The 26,796-nt window shown below is 40.7% G+C and overlaps 1 protein-coding gene across 1 annotated transcript in view; it reads right to left on the reverse strand.

Annotated features, from left to right (window-relative positions):
- Window positions 1-26,796, reverse strand: part of PGM5 (phosphoglucomutase 5) — a 168,251-nt gene that overhangs the window by 131,662 nt on the left and 9,793 nt on the right. The window contains exons 2-6 of the mRNA XM_014846775.3: window positions 16,418-16,580; window positions 9,363-9,509; window positions 6,232-6,357; window positions 2,124-2,314; window positions 1,363-1,517 (exon numbers count right to left, since the gene is read on the reverse strand). Coding sequence (XP_014702261.1) covers window positions 1,363-1,517; window positions 2,124-2,314; window positions 6,232-6,357; window positions 9,363-9,509; window positions 16,418-16,580 — 782 coding nt within the window. The remainder of the gene's footprint in view (window positions 1-1,362; window positions 1,518-2,123; window positions 2,315-6,231; window positions 6,358-9,362; window positions 9,510-16,417; window positions 16,581-26,796) is intronic.

Raw genomic sequence — 26,796 nt, forward strand, 5'->3', positions numbered from 1 at the left:
CTGGGTGGTTGTTACACAGACCTATACATTTTCTAAAACTCATTGAATTGTGCCCTTAAAATTATTCATTTCACTGTGTATAGATTTAACCTCATGAATGACTTAATGAATGAACAACACCATGAGAAAATAACCACACAAATCCAGAAGGTGAGATTCTGCAGGACAACTGGTCAGGTCTCTTCAAAAGTCATTGTCAGTAAGTAAAAAAGGAAAGGATTGTGCTAGATTATAAAAAACTTGAGGGACTCAACCACCAGATACGACATACAGTCTTGGATGGGATGCTGCTTTGGGCAAACCATTCATTAAAGACATTTTGGGGATACTTCAGGGAAATTTGAATATAATCTTAGTTTCAGATGACATAAAAATGTATTAATACAAAGTTGGAGATTGTTGATGGAAAAGAAAAAGCAAGTTATACAGCAATATGTATTTTCAGATTTCTTTTTGGTATTATAAAAAGGCAAATATATTATATATTATACATATTACATATATTATATTATGTATATCACATATGATTTATAATTCATGTGTATATTACATATGTATAGAATGAGATCCAATAGGGAACATAAATTTATCTATTAACACAGGTAACTGAAGGAGAGGGATAGAATGTTTACATTTTCTTATTTTTGTGTTTTTTCTAACTTTCCACCATGCACAAATGCTGCCTCCATAAAAATATATGTTGCTTGAAAATATTAGACTCTGAAATTCACTGTTATAAGACAAGGCGAAAGACAGTTGGGAGGATAGGGCAAGGAGAAAGAAATTGAATACTGTTTGATCTGCTAAGTGAACCTCCTGTTGGGCACTGTCCACACATAGCTCATTTCATCCTCACAACAAACCTATAATGTATCATCCTTGTGTTCCCAGAGCTAATGAGGATATAAGCTGGCATTTTAACATAATATTATCTGACCTCAAAACCCATGTTCTTCCCACCTCACCTACATATTTAGTAAGTTTTATTACCAAACATGGATGAATTATTTACTTTGCAACAGGCACTCCATTAAATGTTTTACATCAATCATTTCATTCCTACCTCCTGTCAATCCATGTAAGGATGATACTATTATTATCCTCACTCTAAAGATAAGAAACTGAGGCACAAAGATCAGACAAGTATCCCAAGTTCCCACAGCTAAGTGGCAGAAACAAGAATCACGTTCAGGCCACCTGGTTATTCACGCTCCTACCCAGGACACTACAGTATGTCTCTAAGTTTCCATGGTTTCAACGAGCTCCCAATGGAGAAGGAAAGAATGAGCGACAGCTAGCACCAAAGAGGACGTGCATATCAGAGGCCACCATGAAGCTTTTCACAGTAACATCCTTGCTTACCTGTCCAGGGCCGTGCTGGTGGGCATACTCCTCCCAAACCCTCGGACCCCCATCTGACGGAAATATGGAATGCAAGGGAGGTTGGCGGCAATGATGGCCAGGGAGTCGGAAGGACTCACAAAGAAGCCATTTTGGCCTAGGATCATATAACGGTCCTGTGGGAAAGAATGTGTGAAAATGATCAGACAGAGGCACCTGCAGCTAGCGGCCCATTCCCAAAGTCATCACAAGCCACTTTACTGTCATTCTGGATTTAAACAACCTAAAACAACTTGAATGTGGCCAAAGAAAGCATGGGAAACCTTTTAAATGCCTGAATATTGTAAATCTCAGGATCTTGATGCAACTAGGAACGCGTCCCACTTGTTGAAATGTGGATGACTACCTCAGGCTACAGTGGCCTCCGTATTCTGAACTCACACTTTCCCCCCAACATAATGGAGAACAGGAGTTATTGCTGAAATAGCTAGTTCCTTAATGTGGTACTTTCAACAAAACCGCTATAAATAAAGATTTATTGCATGAATAATTTTTTTAAAGAAATAACCTCTTTATAACATAATGCTCACCTGGAACTAGGGAAAGTAACGGTTATTTAATTGCAATATTTAGCCATTAAACAGAAGAGCAGATGCAGAGCCAGTTAGGGTTCGTATGCCCCATACACGTCAGCCCAAGATGTGTTCGTTAATTCTCTGGTTTCCAATGCTTGCCTCATTATGTGGTAAAAGGGTCCGCAGGCAGAAAACTTTCCTACTTACCCCGTCAGCATCAAATGCAGCTCCAAACCCATATTCCCCTCCTTTCATAGCTTCCAGAAGGGTTGTTGCATATGTCAGGTTTGGGTCAGGATGCTGCCCTCCAAAATCTTCCAGGGGAACACAGTTTATTGCAGAGTTGGCTGGGGCCCCCAGCTCATCACACAGGACTTTTCTCACATAGGGTCCCATAACTAAAAAAAGATACACAGCAATGTAAAATCTTTGCAGAACCCGCCAAGGGTGTTTTGTTCTGGTTAGAACAAGGAAGACCATTTACTAGCACAGGAAAAAAAAAAAAAAGATAAAGTCTACAAGCTTTTTCAAGACACAACACAGAATAATATTTACTTCAAGTACTATTCTTTGGGCGTCTACCATGTGCCAGTTACACTGTAGGCGTATGGAAGATGCATTCAATAATTCAGTAGCATGAAACTTTTCTCCAAAACTTTTCTAAAATGTTGCCAGAAAGAAATCAACTACTTAATAATGATTCATTGTATTAAAAGCTTTAGCTAAACATATGCAAAAGCACTAAAGGGCTCCAGCAATGTTCTTTGTCTCTGCAATCATTTTAACTTTGCCAAGTGTATAATTAAACACTCTAAACCAGTGAGGCATATAAAACTAAGCACACTTTACAAAATAAATGCTAAGGAATAGTGCTTTCCAGTTCAACACACGTATATGGAGTGCCTAACATGGAATACATACGTTAGGAATGGAGGGGATCATTCTCAAGGGACCCAGAGCACAGAGCTCCTGCATTACTGGGCTCTTAGGCTAGTCCCGGGATGAGTCAAATCTACAGGAGAGTGACTGCAATGGGAAGACTAGTGCCATTCAATGTATAGTTATGAAATAATTAGATCCAGTGGCTTAAGAGAAGGAATGACCACAGATAAGGCCTCGGGAAAGAGGCAGCATTTCTAGGGGGACATGAAGAAAGAATATACATTTGACAAGTGTGCAGAGTGGGGATGCCATCCAAACGGAAAGAACATTATGAACAAGGGAACAGAACCGAGGTGGAACATACAGCACATTTGGGAAGCGGCATGTAATCCTGTAAGCTGAAATATATGTAAAGTATAGCTTTCTATTTATTTTCCACTAATACAACACAGACCTCAAACAGTGAACACCTCTTGATTTTGCCTGCCGAGCACCCATTTCTCCTTCCTCTAGTAGCAGCATTGTGGGTTTTCTTTGGAGAAACAATCCTTTTCCCATCTCAGTTCATGTGATCTGGACATGGCTAAATTCCGCTTCCCCCAAGGCTGGGGAGGTGACCTGGGTCTGCCCAATCAGTGTCCTCCATCCCCAGCCAGAGTGATGGGTTCAGAGATGGACACATGATACAAGCCAGGCCATGAGGCTCAACCCAGAAATATTGCTAAAACTATTCGAAAAGAGAAACTGTCTTCCTTCTAAGCCAGAGATAATACTAAAGGAAGAATATGAAAGATCCCTTTCTGGAGAATATGACCAGCCCAACAGGAAGGAACGAAAGAGTAAAATCCATGAAGGATAAGCTCCACACATGGGCTTAGAACTCCCCCCAAATTTTTTTAGTGCCTCACTCTTAAACATGCCAGACAGTCAAGCATCACCAAACTTCTAAGAAATCCATTTAACGTGAGACCAAAATAAAGAGTATAGAACAACCTGGAGAAAATAGGAACTATACAGGGAGAAGAAAACTTTTAAAGTACATATCAGGAGTATCCTAATAGAGATCAAGAAGATATGATAGAATAGCTAACACTGAAAAGACAGACAATACCAAGTGCTGGTGAGAACATGGAGAAACTGGAGCCTTCATACATTCCTGGTGGTGCAAATGGTACAGACACTTTGGAAAACACTTGGCAATTTCTTATAAAGTTAAACATACACTTATCATATGATCCAACAATCTCACTCCTAGGTATTTACGTAAGACAAATGAAATCATATATCCCCATAAAGACTTGTTCACAAATGTTTATATCAGCTTTGTTTGTAGTAGCCCAAACCTAGAAATAACGTTGATTATATCAACTGGTGAATGGAAAACAAACTGTGGTACATCCATACAATGGAATACTACTCAGCGATAGCAAGGAATAGAACTACTGATACAGACAGCTCCATGAATGAATCTATGAAACTTCGTGCTGAGTTAAAGAAGCCTGAAGCAGAAGCCTGCTTCCACTTATATGGCTTTCTGGAAAAGGAAAAACTACGGCAGCAGGAAGAAGATGAGTGATTGCCAGGGGTGAGGAATAGAGGAATGTTTGACTACAAAGGACCACAAGGAAAGTGAGGGAAACATTTTATATCTTGATTATCATAGTGGTTACATAACTGTATGTGTTTGCCAAATCTCATCAAATTGTATACCTATGAGGTGTCAATCTTACTGTATACAAATTATACCTCAGTAAACCTGACACTAAAAACAAAGATATGGCATTTATGAAACATAAATAGGAAACTATTTTGTAAAAGAGATTATTTGGAAAAAAAGTTTTGGGAAATTAAAAATAAGATAGTGAAACTGAAAATCTTAAAGGAAGGACTTGAAGATAAAATTGAAAAAAATCTCCCAGAATGTAGCACAAAATAAAGGGAAGAAAAATGGTTGGTGGCAGGGAAAAATTAGATAATTAAAAGGTCAATCCAGTAGGGCCAATATCTAAACAACAGCCATTCTGGAAAGAAAGGAAAGAGAAAATAACAGAGGAAATCATCCAAGAAGTAATTCAAGAAAATTTCCCAGAATTAAAGGACACAAGTTTCTAAATTAAAACACTCCTCTAAGTGCCCAGCACAATAGAGGAAAATAGTCCCATGCTAAGATTAATCATTATGAGATGTAGGAGCACTGAAGATAGGTCAAAGTCTGTAAAAGCCTCCAGAGGATAAAAAGGATAGATTTCATACGACAGATCAAAAATCAGAACAGCATCAGACTTCTTAAGTTCAATACGAATGGCTGTAAAGCAACGGATCAATGCCCTCAAACTTTTGAAGGAAAATAACATCCAACCTAGCTTTCTATATCCAGACAAGTATCAATTAAGAGTAAGCATAGAAAAAAGACATTTTCAGATATGCAATGACTCAAAACATTTACCTCCCATGAATTTTCTCTCACAGAATTCTGTGAGAATGAGTTCTACAAAACATAGGAGCAAATCAAAAAAATGTAGGACAAATACTCCAGAAGTAGGAGAGTCAACATGAGACAGGGATAAAGGGAGTTCCTAGAATGATGATAAGGGGATATTGCAGGATGACAGCAGGCTCAGAGAGCAACCAGCACAGAGCAGAGGTCTCTGGGAAAAGGAAGTGAGAGAAGGTGTAGACGCTGGGAGAATATGGGAGTCATAGTGGTAAATACACTTAACAAACACTAAACAATGAGAAAACAAGACAATTACTAATCCCAAGGAAATAAAAAAATGCAATAAAAAAATGTAATGACAGTGTTGTGCATGGCTCAGCAGTGTTAGGATACTGTAGCCACTGGATAGTGATTTCACCAAAACGACGATATAATTAGTTTAAGTGTGCTTGGATTTAGTGAGTGGAGAGGGTGAAAAAGAGCTACAACCTCATCTTCTAAAGTATGAAGTCAGTAAAGCCCCAAACTGAAAAATCAGCAAGGAGCAGCATATTCGTGGTATTCAGTAACAGGGAGAGACATACTTAAAAAAAAACAAAAGCTAAAAGTTTAAAAGAAAGAAAGCTTTCTCTGGAAAGTAGGTAATTGGGGGAAGGAGTTGGGGCAGAATTTTTTCATAATAAACTTTGAACTCTTTGTTTAAATTAGGTGCATGTACCACAATCAAATGTTTTTTTAATGACTACGGTTTTAATATATCCACTCCACACTCTTCCCAGGCATCGCCTCAAAGACATTTGTTCCACTTTTGTTTTCATTTGCATCAAAAGAGAGAAAGCAGAGCCCTGAAGTTTTCCCGAGCATTCTAAATATCTGAACATAAACATAGTGTCAATATCTACAAATCCAACGTTCCTCATAATCCCTGAAACCCAACAAGTGTAGAGGTCTCCTTAACATTTCCTCCCTGTCAATGGTAGAAGACCACGACCTTACCTCCGTGCATCGCATCTACGCGGATCTTCAGTTGACCCGGCCCAGTCAGTAAACTCTTAATGGCATTAAAGTCAAAGATGGTTCGAAGGAGGTTGAGATAGATATCCACCGGGTCCACTATCTCCACTAAAGATAGGAAAACAAAGGGAAACATCAGTGACCAGATCCATGAAGGACACTTGGAAGCATAACAAGGAATCACGACTCAGCATGAAATTCTGATCACAATCCCAACATAATCCCACAAACTATGTGGGAAGCAAAGCATCCATTTGTAGACAAAAATCACAAATTGAAGCACAATCAAGATGTTACAACCTTTTAAGGTGATCAACAGGTATAAATAATATCAAGTTATAAATTCTTCTTTACAAGTGAAAAATCAACCACAAGAATAAAGTAGTTAAGATAAAACTGTGTCTGTTATCCCTACTCCCACCTCCTCTCCTCCACCTCCCTCCTCCAAAATGCACACACCTCAATGCTAAGAGGCATCTTGGCACATCTAGGTACCCCTCCTGTGGGGGTTGGCCAAAGAATGACTCAGCTGGTGTTAAACAAATCAAGGAGTGACCTCAGCACTGACCCCTATTTTCCAAATGCCATTGTGCCAACTAGATCCAGATTCAGAAGTGGTGATGAAGGATATACTTCTGACTTTGTGTGAAGTCTCTTGCATGCCAAATCTACTGAAAATTTCAGGGCAAACGCCAGATATTTAGAAACCCTCATACAACACAAAGGTTCTCCAATATCCTGCACCACCCAGTGCCCAGGAATCCAAAGCAAGTCTCTTCCATTTATCTGACAGATACATAAAACCCAGAGTACGTTACATTTTTCTAATGTGGCAGTTAGTACATAATTAATACTCAGAATGTACTTTACCTAGAAGTAGTAAATATTTGACTCTTTAGACACTAAAATTTGTCCACCAGCCCTGCTTTTTAAATTTGCAGTTAAATTTTGAAAATTGTGTATACTTTTTTTCAAATTTTTCAAATACATACTACTTTGGAATCCTGAAACTCTTAAGCTGCACTAAAGTTATTACCAAACCACTTTTTAATAATTTTCAGTAAGTCCAGTTGAAATATGGATGAGATTTTCATATGTAATGTGAAACTACCCCTTCATCTGGTCAAATACACATCTAAAAATATTTTTCCTTGCACTTAAATCAACGTGGTACTTGTGTCCTTTCAAATATAACATAATTACTTTTAAGGGACACAGATAGTTTTTAATCATCTTTTGACATGAGGAGGATATTAATCTATAAAATAAAGTAATTAAAATTAATCTATATGAACTATACACCTAAAAATGGTTAAAATGGCAAACTCTGTGTTATGTATATTTTACCACAATAAAAAAATTAACATAGAAAATAAAAGGTTATGTCCTGAATATGTTAGAAGTCAGAAGTTTATACTCTACAGTATAGGATAACATTTTTGGTAGTTTCACGCTGGTTCTTTAATTCTTGAATCACTTGCCTAAATACATTTGGTATTTATAGCAGGTGGCACAATACCAAACAGAAATGTAAAAAGCAAGTAGAATTCCGTGAAATTTGAAAGTTCACATCACATGGTTCACGCTCTTGACCCTTTAAATAAAAGGCCAAGGACTGACTTGTTCCCAATTAAGTGAAGCCTTGCTCAACATTTAAAAAAGCAAGAACACAGATCTAAATTATCCCAAACAATTATCTCCAAATTCCTCTTGGAGCCAGGGAATCTCTCTACCCACCTCCTGGTATCTGAAGTATTTTAGAAAACTCATCAAACTAGCAATGTGGCTGCAGCAATGGGCCTGAATCTGAGCTCACCAAAGATCCGGGTCTCTTGGACAACTAATGAAATTGTGAAGACATCAAAAATAAATAAATAAATATAACTTCTTCCTATGATAAAGCCTGATTTTTCTCAGTCATCTTATTTTCCAGTCCTTCCAAATGTATGTAATCAAGCATGTTTAAATATTTTGTTTAATATAATATATCCCTTGCTTTTAGTTGTCTCATTATGTAGGGGTGTGTGTGTGTGTGTCTGTGTGTGCACATGCTCCCAACTAGCTTAATAAAAGCAGGCACCATTGCTTCCAGTATCACATGGCTTTCAATTAATTTCTGCTGACTAGCTAGGCAAACAATTGATTCAAAATCTTTCAAGAAAAATGTGGCAGAGTTGGCCCAACACTGTGACTCCAGAATAGTGCATTTCAAGCTCTTCTCTGACCCTAAAATACCATGTGGCCATGAGCCACGTATTTCATCTTTTTAGCTAAGTTAAATTACATGTAAAATTTAGGATACCATCTTAACACTAACTGCATTTCAGCTTATAGGGGCATTAAAAGAGCAAAAAAATGCTAGTTTTATTGCTACTTGCATGCCTTCTAGGAAAAGGCAATGGGATAAAATAGAAGGGGGAGAAATGATATGCATCTACATGGTATTAATTTTGTCATGTGGTTCAATATTAATATATAAAATGAAAGGCTATAATCTGAGTACTTTAGAAGTTTTATTCACTCTACAATGTAGAATAATATTTTTGGCAATTTCATTCTGGTTCTTTAATTCTTGACCCACTTGCCTAAATTCAGTTGGTACTTACTGAATTCCTTTGTAAAATCTCCTAACATGGTGCTTGACATGGAGCAGATAATCAATAACTGTGCATTGAATCAGGCTGAAATGTCTGGTTCCAGCTTGGAAAAGAAACGCCTACGTTCCATGGGAAATTTCAATAACTACCTTATTTGGTCTCTGCTTAATTATCCAAGATATTCTAGCACCTTCACCTTATTCGCTTGAAAAAACAAAGGCATATTTTGGCAATTCACAGCCGATTCTTGGGACACTGTCGAAGAGTCAGCCATGAAACTTTTCCTACGTCGAAAATTATAGAGCATTTGGAAAGTGGTTTTTGAAAGGTGCCAGTTCTGAATATCTTGGCTGCTCTCCTTTCCCTCTGCACCACGTTCAGATTGCATCTATTTATCAAGTGTCACTCCCGAGACTGCTAATTCAATTGCTTTCATGTGTGCTCTCCCCTGCAGAAACCAGTCAGCCCCATCCACTGAGTTATTCTGACTTCTTCAGAATATGACCTCTCTATTACCTCTAAATGGTTTGAATTTGTTCTCCAGGTCAAATTCTTGTCTTCCTAGTCGAGAGAGGTCAATTCGAAGATCAGGGCATATGGCATATTCCTCAATTGTTTTGCTGATCTGATAGATTTTGTCTGAGACGACATCTGGCGCAGGACCTAAAATTTGAAAATAATGCATCACCAAAAGTAAATTTTTTAAAAAGTGTCCAGAACTTCAATCAGAGAGAAATGTTAGCTCCTCCTCCACAAAGCAGGAGAAAGATTCATTTGTTCTGCAAACAATGGACAACGTTCACAGGTCAATTAGCCTTGATATTTCTCAGGCTGTATTCTCGCGCTATGGAGGAAATTTGGTCAGCCTCACCTGTTCTATGTAGGCTAATAACCTACATCTTTGTTTGTTTTAATCCACTTCTAAGCAATGATACATCTTCCCTAAAAATAGTATCACACCTGCCAGGGAGACCCGCTTATGTAATCAGCTTTATTCAGGATATGAGGCACAAACAGGATATGCATTTGACAGAAGTGAGGTATTCCAGATTCAAACCGTGGGCTTCCCAATGCACCCAGAGAAAGAAAATAGGATTTCCACTCCCACATGCTGCCTAGTTGATGCGTGAGCTTACCAGGGTAAATTATTTTCCCCAACTCACACTCTCTAGTGACTCCCAAGTTTAGTTTGTTTGTTTGGGGTTTTTTTGCTTTTTCACAGAAACTATGATTATTTAGATTTTTTTTTCACTTATTAGGGGTTTTTTTATTGAGGTCATAATAGTTTATAACATTATGAAATTTCAGTTGTACATTATTGTGAGTCGCCATATATGTGTGCCCGTTTACTCCTATGCCCACCCTCAACCGCCTTCCCCTCTGGTACCCACTAGTCTGACCTCTTTGTCCATGTGTTTGTTTATCTTCCACATGTGGGTGAAATCATACAGTGTTTGTCTCTGTCTGGCTGGCGTATTTTGCTTCGCATCATACCACAGTGCCACAAGTTTCATCCATGTTGTTGCAAATGGGACGATTTTGTCTTTTTTTATGGCTCAGTAGCATTCCGTTGTATATATATACCACATCTTCTTTACCAATTCATCAGTCGATGGGTACTTAGTGACTCCCAAGTCTTTTAAATGATGTTTAACTAAAAATATCTGATGCATTTCCTCAGAAGGTCAAGCTAACAACTAAGCTATGACAGATTTTAAATGAATTGAACATGAAATCAATAGTTGTCCTTTAGTTAGTCTTTTCTTTTTAATTTTTACATCTTAATGCAAGCCATTTTAGATTTATTGCAACCAGATTGGGAATGAAATAAATATATAGATTGAAAGATCTAAAATATAAATCATAGACGTATAGATAGGTACATCGATAGCTTTGAGTATTAATTTCACTTGTCAACTATATTATAATTTTCAACTGAACAGAAATTATTCCTTGATTTCTTTTCATCAAGAGCTGCAATCCTTCAAGCTGCACTGTCCAATACAATAGCCACCAGCCACACGTGGCTATTGAGCACTTGAAATGTGGCTAGTCAAACTGAGATGTGCCAGAGCCAGCCCTGTGGCATAGTGGTTAAGTTTGGCATGCTGTGCTTTGGCTGCCTGGGTTCACAGGTTCAGATCCTGGGCATGGACCTATACCACTCGTCAGCCATGCTGTGGCAGTGACCCACATATAAAATGGAGGAAAACTGGCCCAGATGTTAGCTCAGGGCTAATCTTCCTCAGGAAAAACATTTAAAAATTGAGATGTGCCGTAATTGTAAACTATGTACCAAATTTTGAAGCATTTGTAGACAAATATGGATTGCATTAATAATTTTTATAGTAACATGTTGAAATGATAATATTTTGGATATATTAGGTTAAATAAAATATATTATTCATTTCACTTGTTTCTTTTTACTTTATGGGGCTACTAGAAAATTTTAAATTACATGTGTGACTCATAATATTTTTCTGTTTGACAGTGCTGCCTTCAAGCATAGCACTGTTATTGCCTCCCAAAAAACACTCATTGAACATACAAATAGGAATAGTGCTCATCAAATTGCATACATTAAGTATGTACAGGTTTTTAATATATTCACTATACCTCAATAAAGCTGTTAAAAAAAATCAGGAACAGCAATAGCCCCATTCCAGGGCCGGGGGAAGAAAAGAGCCTAGTAGATTTTATCCACATTTTTTTGTCATATAGGAAAAGTGAAGACCATGAAGAAATAAACACAGCCCTTCTAACTTCACTTCTTAGCATTTTTTTACCCTTTTGCAAAATTTAAAAAGTAAACAGTCTTGTTTAGTTTTTGCATTTTTTACCCTTGCCAAATTAAAGAACGCATGAATAGCCCTCCACCCCCCAGCTGCCACGCTATATTCTATGGCTGCATCCATCACTTTTAAAAAGAAGTCTCTGAGTTTTCATGCCGAAGCACACTGGTTTCCAAATGTAAAACAAGTTCTGGCATGCTAGATAATTTTCTGTGAAGCCACACAACCACCCATGTTGATAACCTCAGAGTTCACCAACAGTCTCGGCATTCCATGACAACTTCCAAGTGACTTGACATCTTCCGCTCCAATGACTTTCCTCTTCATTTTAGTCAATGCCCGGTACAGTCATACCTTATGTGTGTATTATTGTCTCTCAAAATCCTTCTTTCAAAAATATCAAATTTGAGTGTCCTTAGTCCACAAATTCATTATCTTCCATCTACCCTGCTCTGTACCTCTACTGAACCTGCTCCTCATGCCTATACTGATGCCCGTCATCCCTTGATTAATCCTGGCCATCAGGCCATTCTAGTTTCATTGTTCTCTTATTCCAGGCAAGACCCTCTGGTCCACCGTTTGAGCTATGCCTTTGTTACCATAATAACACAAGCTAACATTTATTGAAACTCACATTTACCACATTTCATACTTTATATGGAATTTAGCCTTCACAAAAAGCAAATGAAGTAAGAATTATTATTATCCTCATTTTCCAAACAGGGAAACTGAAATTACAAGAGGTGACTTTAATCAAGGTCACAGCCCTGGCAATCAACAGCGGCTCATTTGAATCCTAGTAGTCTGATGTCAGTCAGGCACTCTTAACAACTACCAGCCCTCTTGATGCTCTGCAATGATCACACTGCCATTCCCCAACCCTGGGACATCGCCACCATCTGCTCCCATTGCTGCCATTCCCAGACGCCCATGCTTTGCTGAAGGCAGTCGTGAAATCATGCAAACTGGTTCCCTCTGAGAATGAGGCTGCTTAGCTCCACCCCGTCCTCAGAACTTCTCAGGAATCCTCAACAAATTTCCCAGAGTACCTTTACAAAACATTTCCACTTATCCCAAGTTCCTTCTCTATTCTTACCCCATTGTCTTAGCAGGAAATCTTCTTACTTTTTCTTGAACAGATATAGGCAACTATTTCCTAAAACTTCCACTCTGCACCCCGCAAAGTTGCTTCTTTCTCCATCTTTGCCTTCTTACTCAGGAGTCCTGCCTCTTTCTTGGAATCTGGGTTTTAATTAGCTTACTAATTCTGGGACACTGGTCAAGTTTTTTAAACCGTTTTCTTTCTCAGTGACTCCATCAGGTTGGTATGAGGATTAAATGAGATAATGTATGTAAAGTTCTGAGTATGGTGCCTGGCACATTGTAAGTCTTCAAAGAAAAATCAGTATTTTTATTATGATTCCATTTCTCCTCTAGCATCTTCCCTTCTGCTTAAAAACATGATCAGAATGGTCCTGTCCCCTAAATATATTTTAAAAGCAACAGAACTCCAGATGTGTCCCATTTCCCTGGGTGTGCTTACTAATTCTATAGACACTTAGCCTTTTCACTTATTCCATAAGATGTATCTGTAAGACACACAGTCAGAAGAGACGGATGCCTCTTCTGGAAAAGAAGTCATGGTAAAACATTCTACTTTTATTAGGAAGAAACCAACTGAATTTCTCTATGCCATCAGGAATATCAGTTTCATTAATGACTCCAAGACATGCAAACACAAAGAATTAAATGCAAGAAGAAGGGCTTTCAACATAGTTACAGGCTAAATGATAAGTTCAACCCCCTTCCCCTACTCAAGGTACAACAGGATAGGTCTCATAACCTCCTGTAATTTAGTCTACAAAACGAGTATTTCAATAGTATCTTCTCCCTTTATGCCTCACAGGATATCATAGAGATGACTGAGATGCTCTTGCAAGCTATGAAGTCAGACATTAATTTCAAAGGCTTACTTGAAATCCGTTGTTTAGTTCAGCAACATATATTACATTGCTCTAAAAATTGCCATTTTCTGAGCCTATTCAATTTCCTGTGTTATCAGTGTTTGGAATATCTGCACGTGGCATTTTTTCCCCTGAAATGTCCAGTAGCTGCTGCAAGACTAGATGTAGGTCCTAGGTGTGCTCTTTAGCAAAGCACAGCTTCTCCAAGTGTGCCTTCAAAGACAAGGGACTTCACACAGGGTTGTTTTTTTAATCCTTGACATGAATTAACTTCCCTGTTTGGATAATGTCCAAAATGGCTGCAAGGAGGGGGAGATAAAGCCAGTTCCCTTCAGGAAATGCTGTGTTGCCTGGAGCCGGGAATAATTTATAACGGTAACTGTTATTGGTTAAAATTCAGCTACCTCTCACACACACACGAGACTCAGTGTTCTAGATTAAAAGAGGTTTAAGAGACTTACCAACCAAATGCAATGCATGGTTCTGGGATGAATCCCGGTTTGAACAAACCAGCTACAAATAACATTTTGAGGACAATTGGAAAAATGTGAATACAGATTAGGTTTTAGATAATATTAGAGAATCAGGGTTATTTTCATTAGGTGTGATAATGCAGTTATGTAGGAATCTTTCTTTTCAAGAGATGTACTCAGAAATATTTAGGGGTGAAATGTCTTCATGCCATAATTTACCTTAAAATTCTTCAGGAAAAAAAAAGATTGGCAAAATGGAAAAACAAAGTAATGGATGCATGTTACCCATTTACTATTTTCTCTACCTTTATATATGTTCAAAATTTTTTTAATTCACCCCTGTACACATATCCCACCCCAATAGGGCCTCCAAACTATAAATTTCTGTAAATATAGGTAAAAGTAAAATAATTCTAAGCATTTCAGTGAAAGTCAACACCATAGGAAAGAGAGGGTCCAGGCACTACACTAAAAAATCATCTCTTTGCCCTGAGCAGCCAAGAGACATTGAGCAGACAAGAGCCTCTCAGGGCTTTAATTTGTTCATCTGTAAAAGGAGGGGAACGCACTGAATCACTTGGAGGGTATGTTCGAACTGTAAAATCCATGGTCCTTCCATATCAGACAAGCATCAATTATCCAACCATTTCACTGTGCTGAGGAGTGTGGGGGACCAAGAGACCAATGGGCTCAAGACCTCGTTATGCCACTTCCTTGTCATGTCTCCGTGGACGTTGCGATGGTTAGTTTTGTGTGTCAACTTGACTGGGCCACAGGGCACCAGATTTGGTTAAACATTATTCCGAATGTGTCTCTGAGGGTGTTTCTGGATGAGATTAACATTTGAATTAGACTGAGTAAAGCAAATTGCCCTTCCCGCTGTGGGTGGGCCTCATCCAACCCACTGAAGGCCTGGAGAAAACAAAAATGCTGAGTAAGGGAGGAATCACTCTCTCTGCCTGACTGTCTTCAAGCTGAGACTTCTGTCCTCCTCCTGCCTTCCAACCCAGACCCAGACTGGAACTTACGCCATTAGCTCTGCTGCTTTTCGGGCCTTCAGACTCAGATGGAACTCTACCACCGGCTCTGCTGGCTCTCCACCTTGCCACCTGCAGCTCTTGGGAGTTCTCAGCCTCCATAATCATCAGAGCCAATTCCTTCGCTGGACCTGGGGTAAGCAAGTCTGTGCCCTAGCCCTTTAAGAGCCATCCCTCAGTTCACCTACTACGGCCCCGGGGGGGTCTCTTGGGTGCCCCATTGGTCTTCAAAGCTGTATGTTTGGGGGCTCATCTCTCAGGTGCTGGTCTTTTTTTTTTTTTTTTTTGAGGAAGATTGGCCCTGAGCTAACATCCCTGCCCACCTTCCTCTATTTTATATGTGGGATGCTTGCCACAGCATGGCTTGACAAGCAGTATGTAGGTCCATACCCAGGATTGGAACCGGAGAACCCTGGGCCACCAAAGCAGAGCACACGAACTTAACCGCTGTGCCACCAGGCTGGCCCCGTCAGGTGCTGATCTTAAAAGTTGAGGTGCCCAATCTGGGGTCCAAACCCTTCACTCCTCTAGGATAAGCTCCAGGTTTATGAGTTCCCTCCCTGCTGTGTATGATGTGACAGGGTCACTCTGCCAGTTTTTAGGGGGGTTTTTTTCCCCTGAAGAAACTATTCCATATATCTGTAAATTTGGTGTGTCCACAGGAGGAGGTGAGTCCAGGATCTCCCTACATTGCCATCTTGAACCGGAACCCAGCCAATTCCTCATAATAGATCTCTTTATATCCTATTTGATGAGGAGCAAGGCTGCCCCAGGGAGAGACGGCCAAGGCGTCCTGCCCTACATATGGATCTACGTCACCCTCCCGGAAGTATAGGACGTCCTGACCTGATTCAACCTGATTCGTATCCAAAGTTATATGACCACCTGACAACCAGACCCCACCTGCACTGATACCATTTTAACAGCTTTTTTACATGCTCTCTCTTTTGTTTAGTAACAAATAACTCACATACCTATGTCTTATAAATTTAGCCCTACCCTCAACCCATTGCAGCTCTTCACTGCCTACAGGTCCTGTCCCCATGCTATTCTCTGAATAAAGGAGCACTACTACCAGACCTTGAGAGTCCAAGAAATCTTTCTTTCCACTCCTCGGCTCGCCAAGCCTACATCACTATTGGTTCTGTTTCTCTGGAGAGTCCTGACTAATACAGGCACCTTACTGGATTTTTCTGAGCCATTTCCTCTCCACTTGCTTGTCTACCATGACAGAGTCATTGAAAGACTATGATAATATAAGATGAAAGAAATCATGATGATTAAGGCATATTCTGAACCACTTACCTCCATTGGCAACATTAAACTTCACTCCAAACTCTCCCCCTGGTCCTCCAGGGCAGTGGCTGGCTGTTAGGATGATTCCACCAGCTGCCTTGATCTTCCTGATAATGCAGGAAACAGCAGGTGTCGACAAGATGCCATTCTGTCCAATAATCAGTCGTCCAATCTAGATCAGCCAGGAAAAAAAATCAATCCAGTTACGTGGGACTGAAGGCATTTCAATGGAAAGTGCCCCAGGCTCTGTTAATATACAATAAATCACTTGGCAAAATGAACTGAGTGAGCTTCAGGTTAGGGGGTGGGGAGAAGGCTCTGGCATTGTCTCTCCTGCCCAATGTCTCCAAGACCATTTGGGGCACTCACTTCGAGCGGTCAATTATTAACCTGTAAATTGGATCCGCCTCATTGATTTTCAGTAGTTTGAAACATCTGCTTTTGATGAGCAAAGGATTAGGTTGAACCACACGAGAAGTTCTTATTTTGTTACTGGCTTAGAAACTCTGTACATGAACATGCTGGAAATTACAAGAAAAAGAAGATGGAGCACTTCTCTGCTTCACCCCCTTCCTCTGCCTCAGCACAAGCTCATGCAGGAGGGACCTGACTTCCTCCAGCCTCCTTGTCAGTGGGTGTAGTTTAACTGCACTCAGAACGGCTAGTCTTCTGAAGGCAAGAATTTTATTTCTGCCACTAAGTGACAGCATGTGCTGGGGACATTGGAGAAACTATCCAGTCGTGCTAGACAAAGGTCTGGAGATCATCCATGGGTGTGGCCAGACTCTTTCTATAGCTAGAAAACTGACTTTAAAAAAAGAAAGCAACACAGCCCTGAGGGGCATTACTTGGTACACTTTATTTCAAAATAGACCCCAGTGTCATCCAATCCAGTGGTTCTCAAATGTTACAACAAACTAGAATCACAAAGGAAGCCTTAAAATTCCCAATACTCAGACTGCATCCCAGACTGCTTATATCAGAATCTCTGCGGGTGGCATCAAGGCATCTATAGTTTGAAAGGGCCTACAGGTGACTCCCATGTTCAGCCAAGCTTGGTGATCAAATCCCCTTGTTACTCAAAGGACCTGCAGCACGCGCGTCAGCAGCGAGCATGGTAGAAACGCAGAAGTTCAAGGCCCACTCAAGATCTACTGAAGAAGAATCAGTATTTTAACAGATCCCCTCCCCTCCTTCCAGATGACTCATTTGTCCATTAAAGTTTGAGAAGTACTGATATGGTCCAGAAGCCAGGGAAAGCTCGAGCATCCAGCTCAACAGCAAACACCCTGGCACCAGCTATGGCATTGCTAGAAGTAGGTCACCGACCAAATATGACAATGAGGGAAGATACAGAAAAAAGTATGAAGGGGCAAACACAAGAGTTCCAAAAACAAAGCAGCCTTGGGATGATTTAATATATAAAGACCCACACACCACAACATCCCAGAGTACAGACTTTAAAGTGGAGGAGGCAGGTTATAAACAAATAAGCCTAATAATAATAATAGTTATTAATTGGATACATATTAGGAAGGAAATCAGCAGGGTTCTGTGCCAGAGAATAATGGGATGTCAATTTCAATAATAACAATAATAATAATAGCTAAGGGAGCTTGGGTTTTATTCTAAGGGTAATGGGAATCTATTGAAACGTTTTGAGCATTGAAAGTGACCTGACTTTAAAAGATCACAGACTGAGCAGTCCCAACGATCTTATTAAAAAGCAAGTCATACCACATGAGCAAAACATTTCAATGACTTTCCTTGTCCCCCTCCAACTCAAGGTAAAGCCAGTCTTCATAGTCTACAAGGCCCTACATGTTCTGAGCCCATCACCTGCCGTTCTCCACTTCTCTCCCTCTGCTCCAGCCACACCGGCTGGTTTGCTGTTCCTCAAACACATCAAGCATGATCAGGAGCTTTGCATTTGTCGTTTCCTCTGCTTAGAGCACTCTTACCCAGGGATTCATATGCCTGCCCGCTCCTGTCCTTTGGGTTTCTGTTCCAATGAAAACTAATCAGAGAAAGCATCCTTGACAGCCCTATATGATACAACATCCATAAGTCCTTAATTTCCCTATTGTCCTCTGTTTCCTTTACCCTCCTTTAATCTTCTGTATCACACGTATTATCACCTAATATTTTCCATATTGTTTATTTATTTCTCCACTATATATAAGCTCTAGGTCTTTGTTTTTTTCCCAGCTATATTCCAAGAACCTAGAACAAACCTAACATATATTAAAAATATAATAAATATATGTTGAATTAGTTAATTGAAAAAATTAAATGAATGGCTGCTATGTGAAAAATGCATTGGAGAGTGACAAGAGCAGAAGGAGGAAGATCAGATGGAAGGCTATCACAGCAGGGCTACGTGTGAGAGTGTTTTGGACTAGGCTAGAGGCCGTATAAATGAAGAGGTTATATTTGAGATATATTTTTGGAAGGAGAATGAAGAAAACATGTAGGTGGAATGAAATATGGACTAGAGGAGCTATGGCAGCCAGCCTCCAAGATGTCCCCCAATGATCCTTGTCTTCTGGCATTCATGCCTCTGTGCAGTCCCCTCCCACACTGAGTAAGGCAGATCTGGGTGATTAGTAGAACGTGGCAGAAGTGATAGTGTGTGACTTCCAAAGTGAGGCCATAAATGACAATACCACTGTCTTGAACTGTTCACTCTGGAGGATACCAGCCACCATGTCACGAAGACACTCAAGGAGGCCTGTGTAGGCACCCGTATGGAGAAGAACCGAGGCCTCCGACCAACAGCCAGCCCCAACCTCCCAGCTGTGTAGGTGAGTCATCTGGCAGTGGATCCTCCAGCCCTGGTCAAGCCTTCACACGACAAAGCCCCCACCAGTATGTGACTGTGACCAAGTTAGAACGACCCACTTCCTGTCCCACAGAAACTGTGAGCAATAATAAACATTTGTTGTTATTTTAAGCCACTAAGTTTTGTCATAATTTCTTACACAGCAATAAATAACTAATACGGGGCGGTGAGGAAAGGAGTCAGCTCCCAGATTTTTACCTGAATAACTTGATGGATGGTGATGCCATTTATCTAGACAGGAAAGACTTAGGACAACAATTGCACTCATATTATTGTCCATGATAAATTATGAGCCATGGTAAATTACGTCCCACACGCTTTTGTTAAAATTTATTGTCATTCAAGTCATTTTATTGAGTATTACCATGAAAAAGTCTATGTAGAAGACCCTGCAGATCCAGCAATGAATACAATTTAGTCACCGCCCTCAAGGAAGAAGACTATAGACTCAAGAAGCTGAAAAATATTTATAGCTTTTATTCATAATTTTGTCTTTCTCCCATTTTTCAGAATTATCTTAAAGAAATAATCTTTAAAGGGGAAAAAGAGGATCCAGTCCTGTGGCCAAGTGGTTAACCTCACGAGCTCCGCTTCGGCGACCCAGGGTTTTGCCAATTCGGGTTTGCATGGCTCGTCAGGCCATGCTGAGGTGGCATCCCACATAGCACAACCAGAAGGACCCACAACTAAAATATACAACTACGTCCTGGGGGGCTTTGGGGAGAATAAGAAGAAAAGAAATAAAAAAAGATTGGCAACAGATGTTAGCTCAGGTGCCAATCTAAAAGAAAACAAATAAAATAAAAAATAAAGGGGAGAAAAGTGTGTATGTGTAGATATTTTCTAAAGTGGTAGTCATTAAAAGTGAAAAATTAAAAACAATCTTTATAAATGTCTAATAATGAAGAACCTGTTACAGTGTGATGCATCAACTTATGGAGGAATATTCTTCAGCTAACTGAAAGGATAATTATGAAGATCATGCAGCTGTGGCAGACTTAGTACACAGTCCACAAGAAGTGCTGAGTGTGGAAGGGGTTTCACAGTGCAGAGTTGTAGCTGAGAAGCAATTGCCCAGCCAGGGGCCACATTTTCTAGTTTTCGCAATGAGTGATAAACCAGTGTGAGAACAAGAACAGACGTACTGTGGGTTCCTTCTGGGCTAAGGATGCTAAGAAGCAGATACACCTTCTCTACACGGCTTGTTTCCCCTTCCACAGACTCTGTACAGGTGACCACAGAGATGCCAGAGCCCCAAGATGGAAGGAACCTGGGTCCCTGCCTCACTGGAAAGACAAGAGTCTTTGCCCACCAGCAACATCCATGTTGAACTACTATGTGAGTGAGAAATAACTTTTTATTGTTTTTAAGGCAATAAAAATTGCCTACATTTCAGGTTTATTTGCTACAACAACTTACATTTTCTTAAGCAGTAGAGAAGGAACATAGGCAATGCTTTAATGCTAAATCAAAAGTACAGAATACAAAATAACTTTTGTGTTATTACAACAGTGTAAAATTATGCACACTTTGGGGGTGGCACTTAGAAAAATACAGAAATAAATATGTGCAGTTTAAGCAGGGGAGATTAGAGATAAATTTTTTGTCATTAAATTTCAGTTATATCTTTTTTTGAAAAGGTAGTCTATATTCTGTTTAAGGTTAAAGTGGGAAAATACACTTGAATGAAATTTCAACCTGAAACATTTTAGTTATAATTGGAGGATTAACAGAAGATTAGTTTAGTTATCTGGAAAGTTTACCTATGTGGACCTGCTCATTTATCCACCAATACCAGAAAAATGAGGTAGCGCTGGACACTGTATGTAAATCTAGTTGAGGGGCATCTGGGGGGGTGACAAGTGCTGGAGGAGATGCAGGAGTGTGAGTGATGAGGCATCTAAGGTAATACACGAAAAATCATGAAGATATTTGTGTCCCATGTGAATGCCCACCAAAAGGTGACCTCAGCAAAGGATTTTAACAACCAAGTGGAGAGGATGACCTGTTCTGTGAATACCACTCAGCCTCTTTCCTCAGCCACTCCTGTCATTGCCCAATGGGCTCGTGAACAAAGTGGCCATGGTGGTGGGGAGGGAGGTTATGCATGGGCTAGGCAACATGGACTTCCACTCACCAACGCCAACCCGGCTCCAGCCACTGCTGAATGCCCAACCTGCCAGCAGCAGAGACCAACCTGAGTCCCTAATATGGCACCATTCCCTGGGTGATCAGGCAGCTACCTGGTGGCAGGTTGATTACATTGGCCCACTTCCATCAAGGAAGGGGCAGCACCTTGCTCTTACTGAAATAGACACACAGAAGAGAAGATACCCACAGAGAGGGAGGCAGTGTGAAGACCAGGCAGAAATTGGAGTGATGTGGCCAAAAGCCAAGGAATGCCCAGAAATATGACAGCCACCAGCATCTAGAAGAGGCGTGGAAGCATTCTTCCCTAGAGCCTCTGTTGGGAGTGTGGCCTGCTGAGACGAGGATTTTGACTTCTGGCCTCCAAAACTGTGAGAGAATCCACTTCTGTTGTTTTAAGTCACCAAGTTCATGGCCATTTGCTACAGCAGCACTAGGAAACTGAAACAAACTCTGTAAACTACTGCGAAATCTGCATTCGTTTCCTGCACCTGCTACAGCAAATGGCCATAAACTTGGTGGCTAAAAACAACGGAAATGGATTCTCTCACAGTTCCGGAATCAGGAAGTCTGAAATCCAGCAGGGATACAATTCGTTGGGGGCTCCAGCGGAGAATCTGGTCCCTGCCTCTGCCAGCCTCTGGTGGCTGCCCGGCATTCCTAGGCTTGTGGCCACATCACCCCATCTCTGCCTGTGTCCACACCACCTCCTCCTCTGCGTGTCCATTTTCTCCTCTTCTGTTAACTCTCCCTATCCCAATTAGCCCAAGACGAATATCATCAGAAAAGGTACAGCTTTCAAGAGCTGGTAAGTGATCAAAGAAATATAACTTTTGGAAGCCCTGTTATACAAAGAAAAAGCATTCGACCTGAAGTTAAAGATATGAGTCTTGGCTCTGCCCCCTGAGCAGAGCAAATCACTTCACTTCTCTGAGGCTTGGTGTCTTCATCTGCAAAGCCCAGAGGGTACAGGGCTGTGAAATTCACTTAAGATGAAATTACATAAAGAGAAGTCTTTGTGAAATTAAACATGACGCAAATTATGCTATTGCCTTCCCCAAATCCGATTACCCTCTCCCAATATTTAAAATTCATTTTTAGGGGCTGGTCCCATGGCCAAGCGGTTAAGATACTGCCCTCTGCTCTGGTGGCCCAGGGTTTCGCTGGTTCAGATGCTGGGCGTGGACATGGTGCCGCTCATCAGGTCATGTTGAACCGGGCGTCCCACATAGCACAACCAGAAGGACCTACAACTACAATATACAGCTATGTACTGTGGGACTTTGAGGAGAAGAAGAAGGGAAAAAAAAGAAGAAGAAGATTGGCAACAGATGTTAGCTCAGGTGCCAATCTTTAAAAAAAATAAAATAAAATTCATGTTTGGAGAGCAGATTATCCCTTAAACCACTACTTCACTTTCTGAAAAAGTCCTAGAAATACTACCCTCTGCCAGCTTAGCTGACTGCTACCTGGCAAGGAAAAGATGTCTATTTACATAATTAGCTTTGATTTTGTTTACAGCATTGGAGCAAGCAACATCTGACTTTTATTCCTCAGTGAAACCCCGAGCACAGCCCGGGGAGGTCCAAGCCACGGCATTTCTGCTTGCTCCCTCGCTGATCCTCCCAAAGGGGCGCTGGAGGAATGACCACTCCTACACCATATGGTCTGTGTTTGGCCAGAGGAAGGGGAACCCCACCCAGCCCTGTAGAAAGTACACTAAACTGGGTGGGCTTTGCTGCCACTGAGGAACATGTCCTTCAGTTCCTACTAGGAAAGGGAGTCAAGGTGGACCCTAGCCCATTGTCACTTACACACACACGTAGAAGGCACACAGGGGCAGGCCCCCTGGCCAGGTGGTTACGTTTGCTCCGCTTCGGTGGCCCAGGGTTTCACCAGTTGGGATCCTGAGCGCAGACATGGCACCACTCATCAGGCCATGCTGTGGTGACGTCCCACATAGCACAACCAGAGACACTCACAACTAGAATACACAGCTATGTACTGGGGGGCTTTAGGAAGAAAATAGAAGATGATTGGCAACAGTTGTTAGCTCAGGTACCAATCTTAAAAAAAAAAAAAAAGGCACACAGATACAGATCCCAGGATCCACAGGTAGCCACTGTCACACAAGCACCTGCAGACACATATGTGAGGCACACACTTTCCCAGACACACAGATACGTAGATAGACACAGAGTGAATTTGTTCCTACCCAGTCATGACTTTTAATATGATGCTCACTTTTTTTTTTAAAGATTAGCATGGCCTGATGAGTAGTGCCATGTCCACGCCCGGGATCAGAACTGGTGAAACCCTGGGCCGCTGACGTGGAGTGCACAAACTTAACCACTCGGCCACGGGGCCGCCCCTGTCATGACTTTCAATGTTTGATGAAGGGAGGACATAGCAGGGAGCAGCGTGCAATTACCATCATTTCCCATGGTGCAGTTACATATGATATCTCTGTGTCTATGGTTCTAACTTGATGCCAGTGCCTTGCATCAACTCTTAAACCTCCTCTAGATTGTATCACTGTTTGCTCCACCCATGAATGGCCATAGCAGGTGCTGAGGGCATCAGTGTGCCCCCCTACATGCCACAGACCAGTGTCCTAAGAAAGAGAAAATTTTATTTCCTAAAGCTTTCTCCCAGCACTTCCATTTCTTTCCACCAGGTCCCATATACAACTAATTTTTTTAAATGATTTTATTCCTGATAGCTCCCTCTTTTCAGAATGCTAACAACTACTCTTCTAAATTAGATTTAGTATGCGTTCAGTTTCTAATTAGTTCAAATTAAAGTCCTGGAGAGCAGCGATGCACAAGTTAAACCCAGAGGCTAGAATCTCAAAGAAGATGCAGAACTCTGACTCCAAATGAGTTTTCCCCAGTAACATAACACTAATGAAAGTGGGATTGTTTTCATGTGTGAACTCCCTTAAATAAGACTTCCCCTTTGTGATTTCCTTTTAGCTTTAAATAAGTCATTAAAAAAAAGAGTCCCAAAGAGAGAAAGGAAAAAGTAAGCATGACATTCCTCAGTATCCTCCATTCACGGTGTCATATCCCTGTAATTCCCAAAATGAATCAGAGAGAGTGAAGAGAGCAATAAACAGACACTTCCTTGATGGTTCACAGAGCGAGTGTCATACAGGACCACACAGCCACCACCGCGTCCATCTACGAAGTGCATGGAAAGCCATATACACAAAGATGCCTGTTTTCTGTCTTCTCGTTTAAACAAAAAACAAAAACCATGAAGGACGGCCAAAACCAGGCTGCCATGGATGGCAGGGTGTCAGTCTTTCAGTCCCAGCTGTCAGAGAGGAGTGCCAGCCCCTAAGCAGTGCTGCACATGAGTAAGCAGGAGATGGCTAAGTGGAATTTCAAGAAACAACAAACTCAAGACATGGATGTGGTTATCCAAACATCAAGGGACGGCTCCATTTACACATGGATAATTGTGCAGTCATATGCTTTGTTACATGGAGACCAGATGGGAGCGACCAAGCTCATCCTCAGCTTCCTGTCCCCCTGGAGGTCTTTATACACACACTCAAGGGCTGGAAGCAGGGACGGGAGTCCATTAGAACCAAACCAAGATGGATTTCATATTCGATTCCTAACATCTGAACAAGTGCACAATAGTCACAGGCGTCTAGAAGTTTGGCCCCAGTTCTGTTCCTCAATCAGCCACCAATTCTCAAGATCTCATTGAGAAGATCAAGCAATCTAGCTTTCCTCAGGTGCAAAATGGGGGTGGTGAAATTAGAGCTTATGTCCCTCCTGGTGATTAGGTAATTCAGTGCTTGGAAAATGCTGAGATCTTTACCTTAAAGTACAGGGCTTGGCTCACTAAAGTGAGAAAGGGCCCTGTTTGCTGCCATTTTATCAGAAGATCAATCCAACTGGATTGGATCCAGCTAGGTCAAGAAGGCACAGTTGAATGCCCTGGGATAAGCTGAGACTTTGGTATCCAATGGGAAAGGATGTAAAAACTGACTGCCACCTACTGGCTATGTGACTCTGGGCAAGATCCTGAATCCCTCTGGATCTCAGTTTTGTTATCTGAAAGATCTAAATGATCACAAGATGGAGTGTGAAAGCAGGTGACATAGCCAAGCTCCAGTTCAGAGTCTGGCACCCAATACATGCTCCTTTTTTTTTGAACATTTAGGAGGTACACATAAGAGGAAAATAAAAAGCATCTGTAAATGTAAAAATGACCCCTGCTAACACTTCTATGTGTACCCTCTGTCTATGTGCCTTGGTCTCTCTTTTTGTGGGGGGTTTTTCTCTATCTCTGTTTCATTTCAATATTTATATATCTTTGCAAAATGGATTTTTGTGCAGTCTGTATCTTTCACTTAATGTATGTAGCCTTTCCCCGGAGTCTGTCTTTCTACGTCACTGAATATTCTCCTACAACATGATTTCAGTGGCTATATATCTTCCATTATTTAAATGTACCATCATTTATTGACCAATGAAAAAGTGTTCTTTTACCTAAAGTTTTTATATGTGAAACCAAAAGATATTTGAGGACTAAATCCACACTATGGAATAAATTAAACTGAATGTAGTTTGCCAAAAATTAAATAGAAATTAGTTGTAACATGCCTGCATAAGTACAATGTCTCCTTTTACCACCAAACCGGCTCAGTAAGAAACTGCTAAAGTCCATGGTAAGGAGTGACAGGACCACGTCTGTATCCTTGTCTTGATCTGGATCTTCTTTCATTGCCCCCATCTATGCCTCTGACTTGCACAGTCCACTGGTGTGTACCAGGCTGGCCTGCTAACGTACCCATGTTTTGGAGCTCACTGCAGAACACTGTCCTTGCAAGATAGATTCCTGCCCAGAATCGTAGGATTTACATTGCTTATATTTTTTACTATTGGTCCATCCAACTCCAGCACAAGTCCGATGTATTACCATAGAGACACAGGTCATTTGGGAACATTTAGTTACCTCCTTCAATTCTGTGAAGTCTTCAAGCATTTCTGACATCTGGGACTCTGTTCTACTCTCTTATTGAATGTATCTAGGGAATAAGATATATCTTTGGGGGATGTGTCCTATGCACCTGTGCACACACATATGCTACATGATAAACTATTTAAATGCCTAAGAGTACATTATAGGTAGCACCTTTATAGGTAGACAGAAATTATATATATATATATACCAATCATACATATAATCCCAAAACAAAAAATTCCATATCTTTGGAAGCTTTGTAGATAAAATATATATCTCTCTTTATAGACATCTGTTTTTCTCTGAGCAGTTGTCAAATTAATTAAAATTCCGTTATACGAATCTTTAAGTAAATTCCATCAGACCAGTTTCTGTCTGGTTGAGAAATACTTATTGCCCATTTGCTAAGTGCCCC

The sequence above is a fragment of the Equus asinus genome, chromosome 23, assembly GCF_041296235.1.
Source record: "Equus asinus isolate D_3611 breed Donkey chromosome 23, EquAss-T2T_v2, whole genome shotgun sequence".
NCBI classification, from domain to species: domain Eukaryota; kingdom Metazoa; phylum Chordata; class Mammalia; order Perissodactyla; family Equidae; genus Equus; species Equus asinus.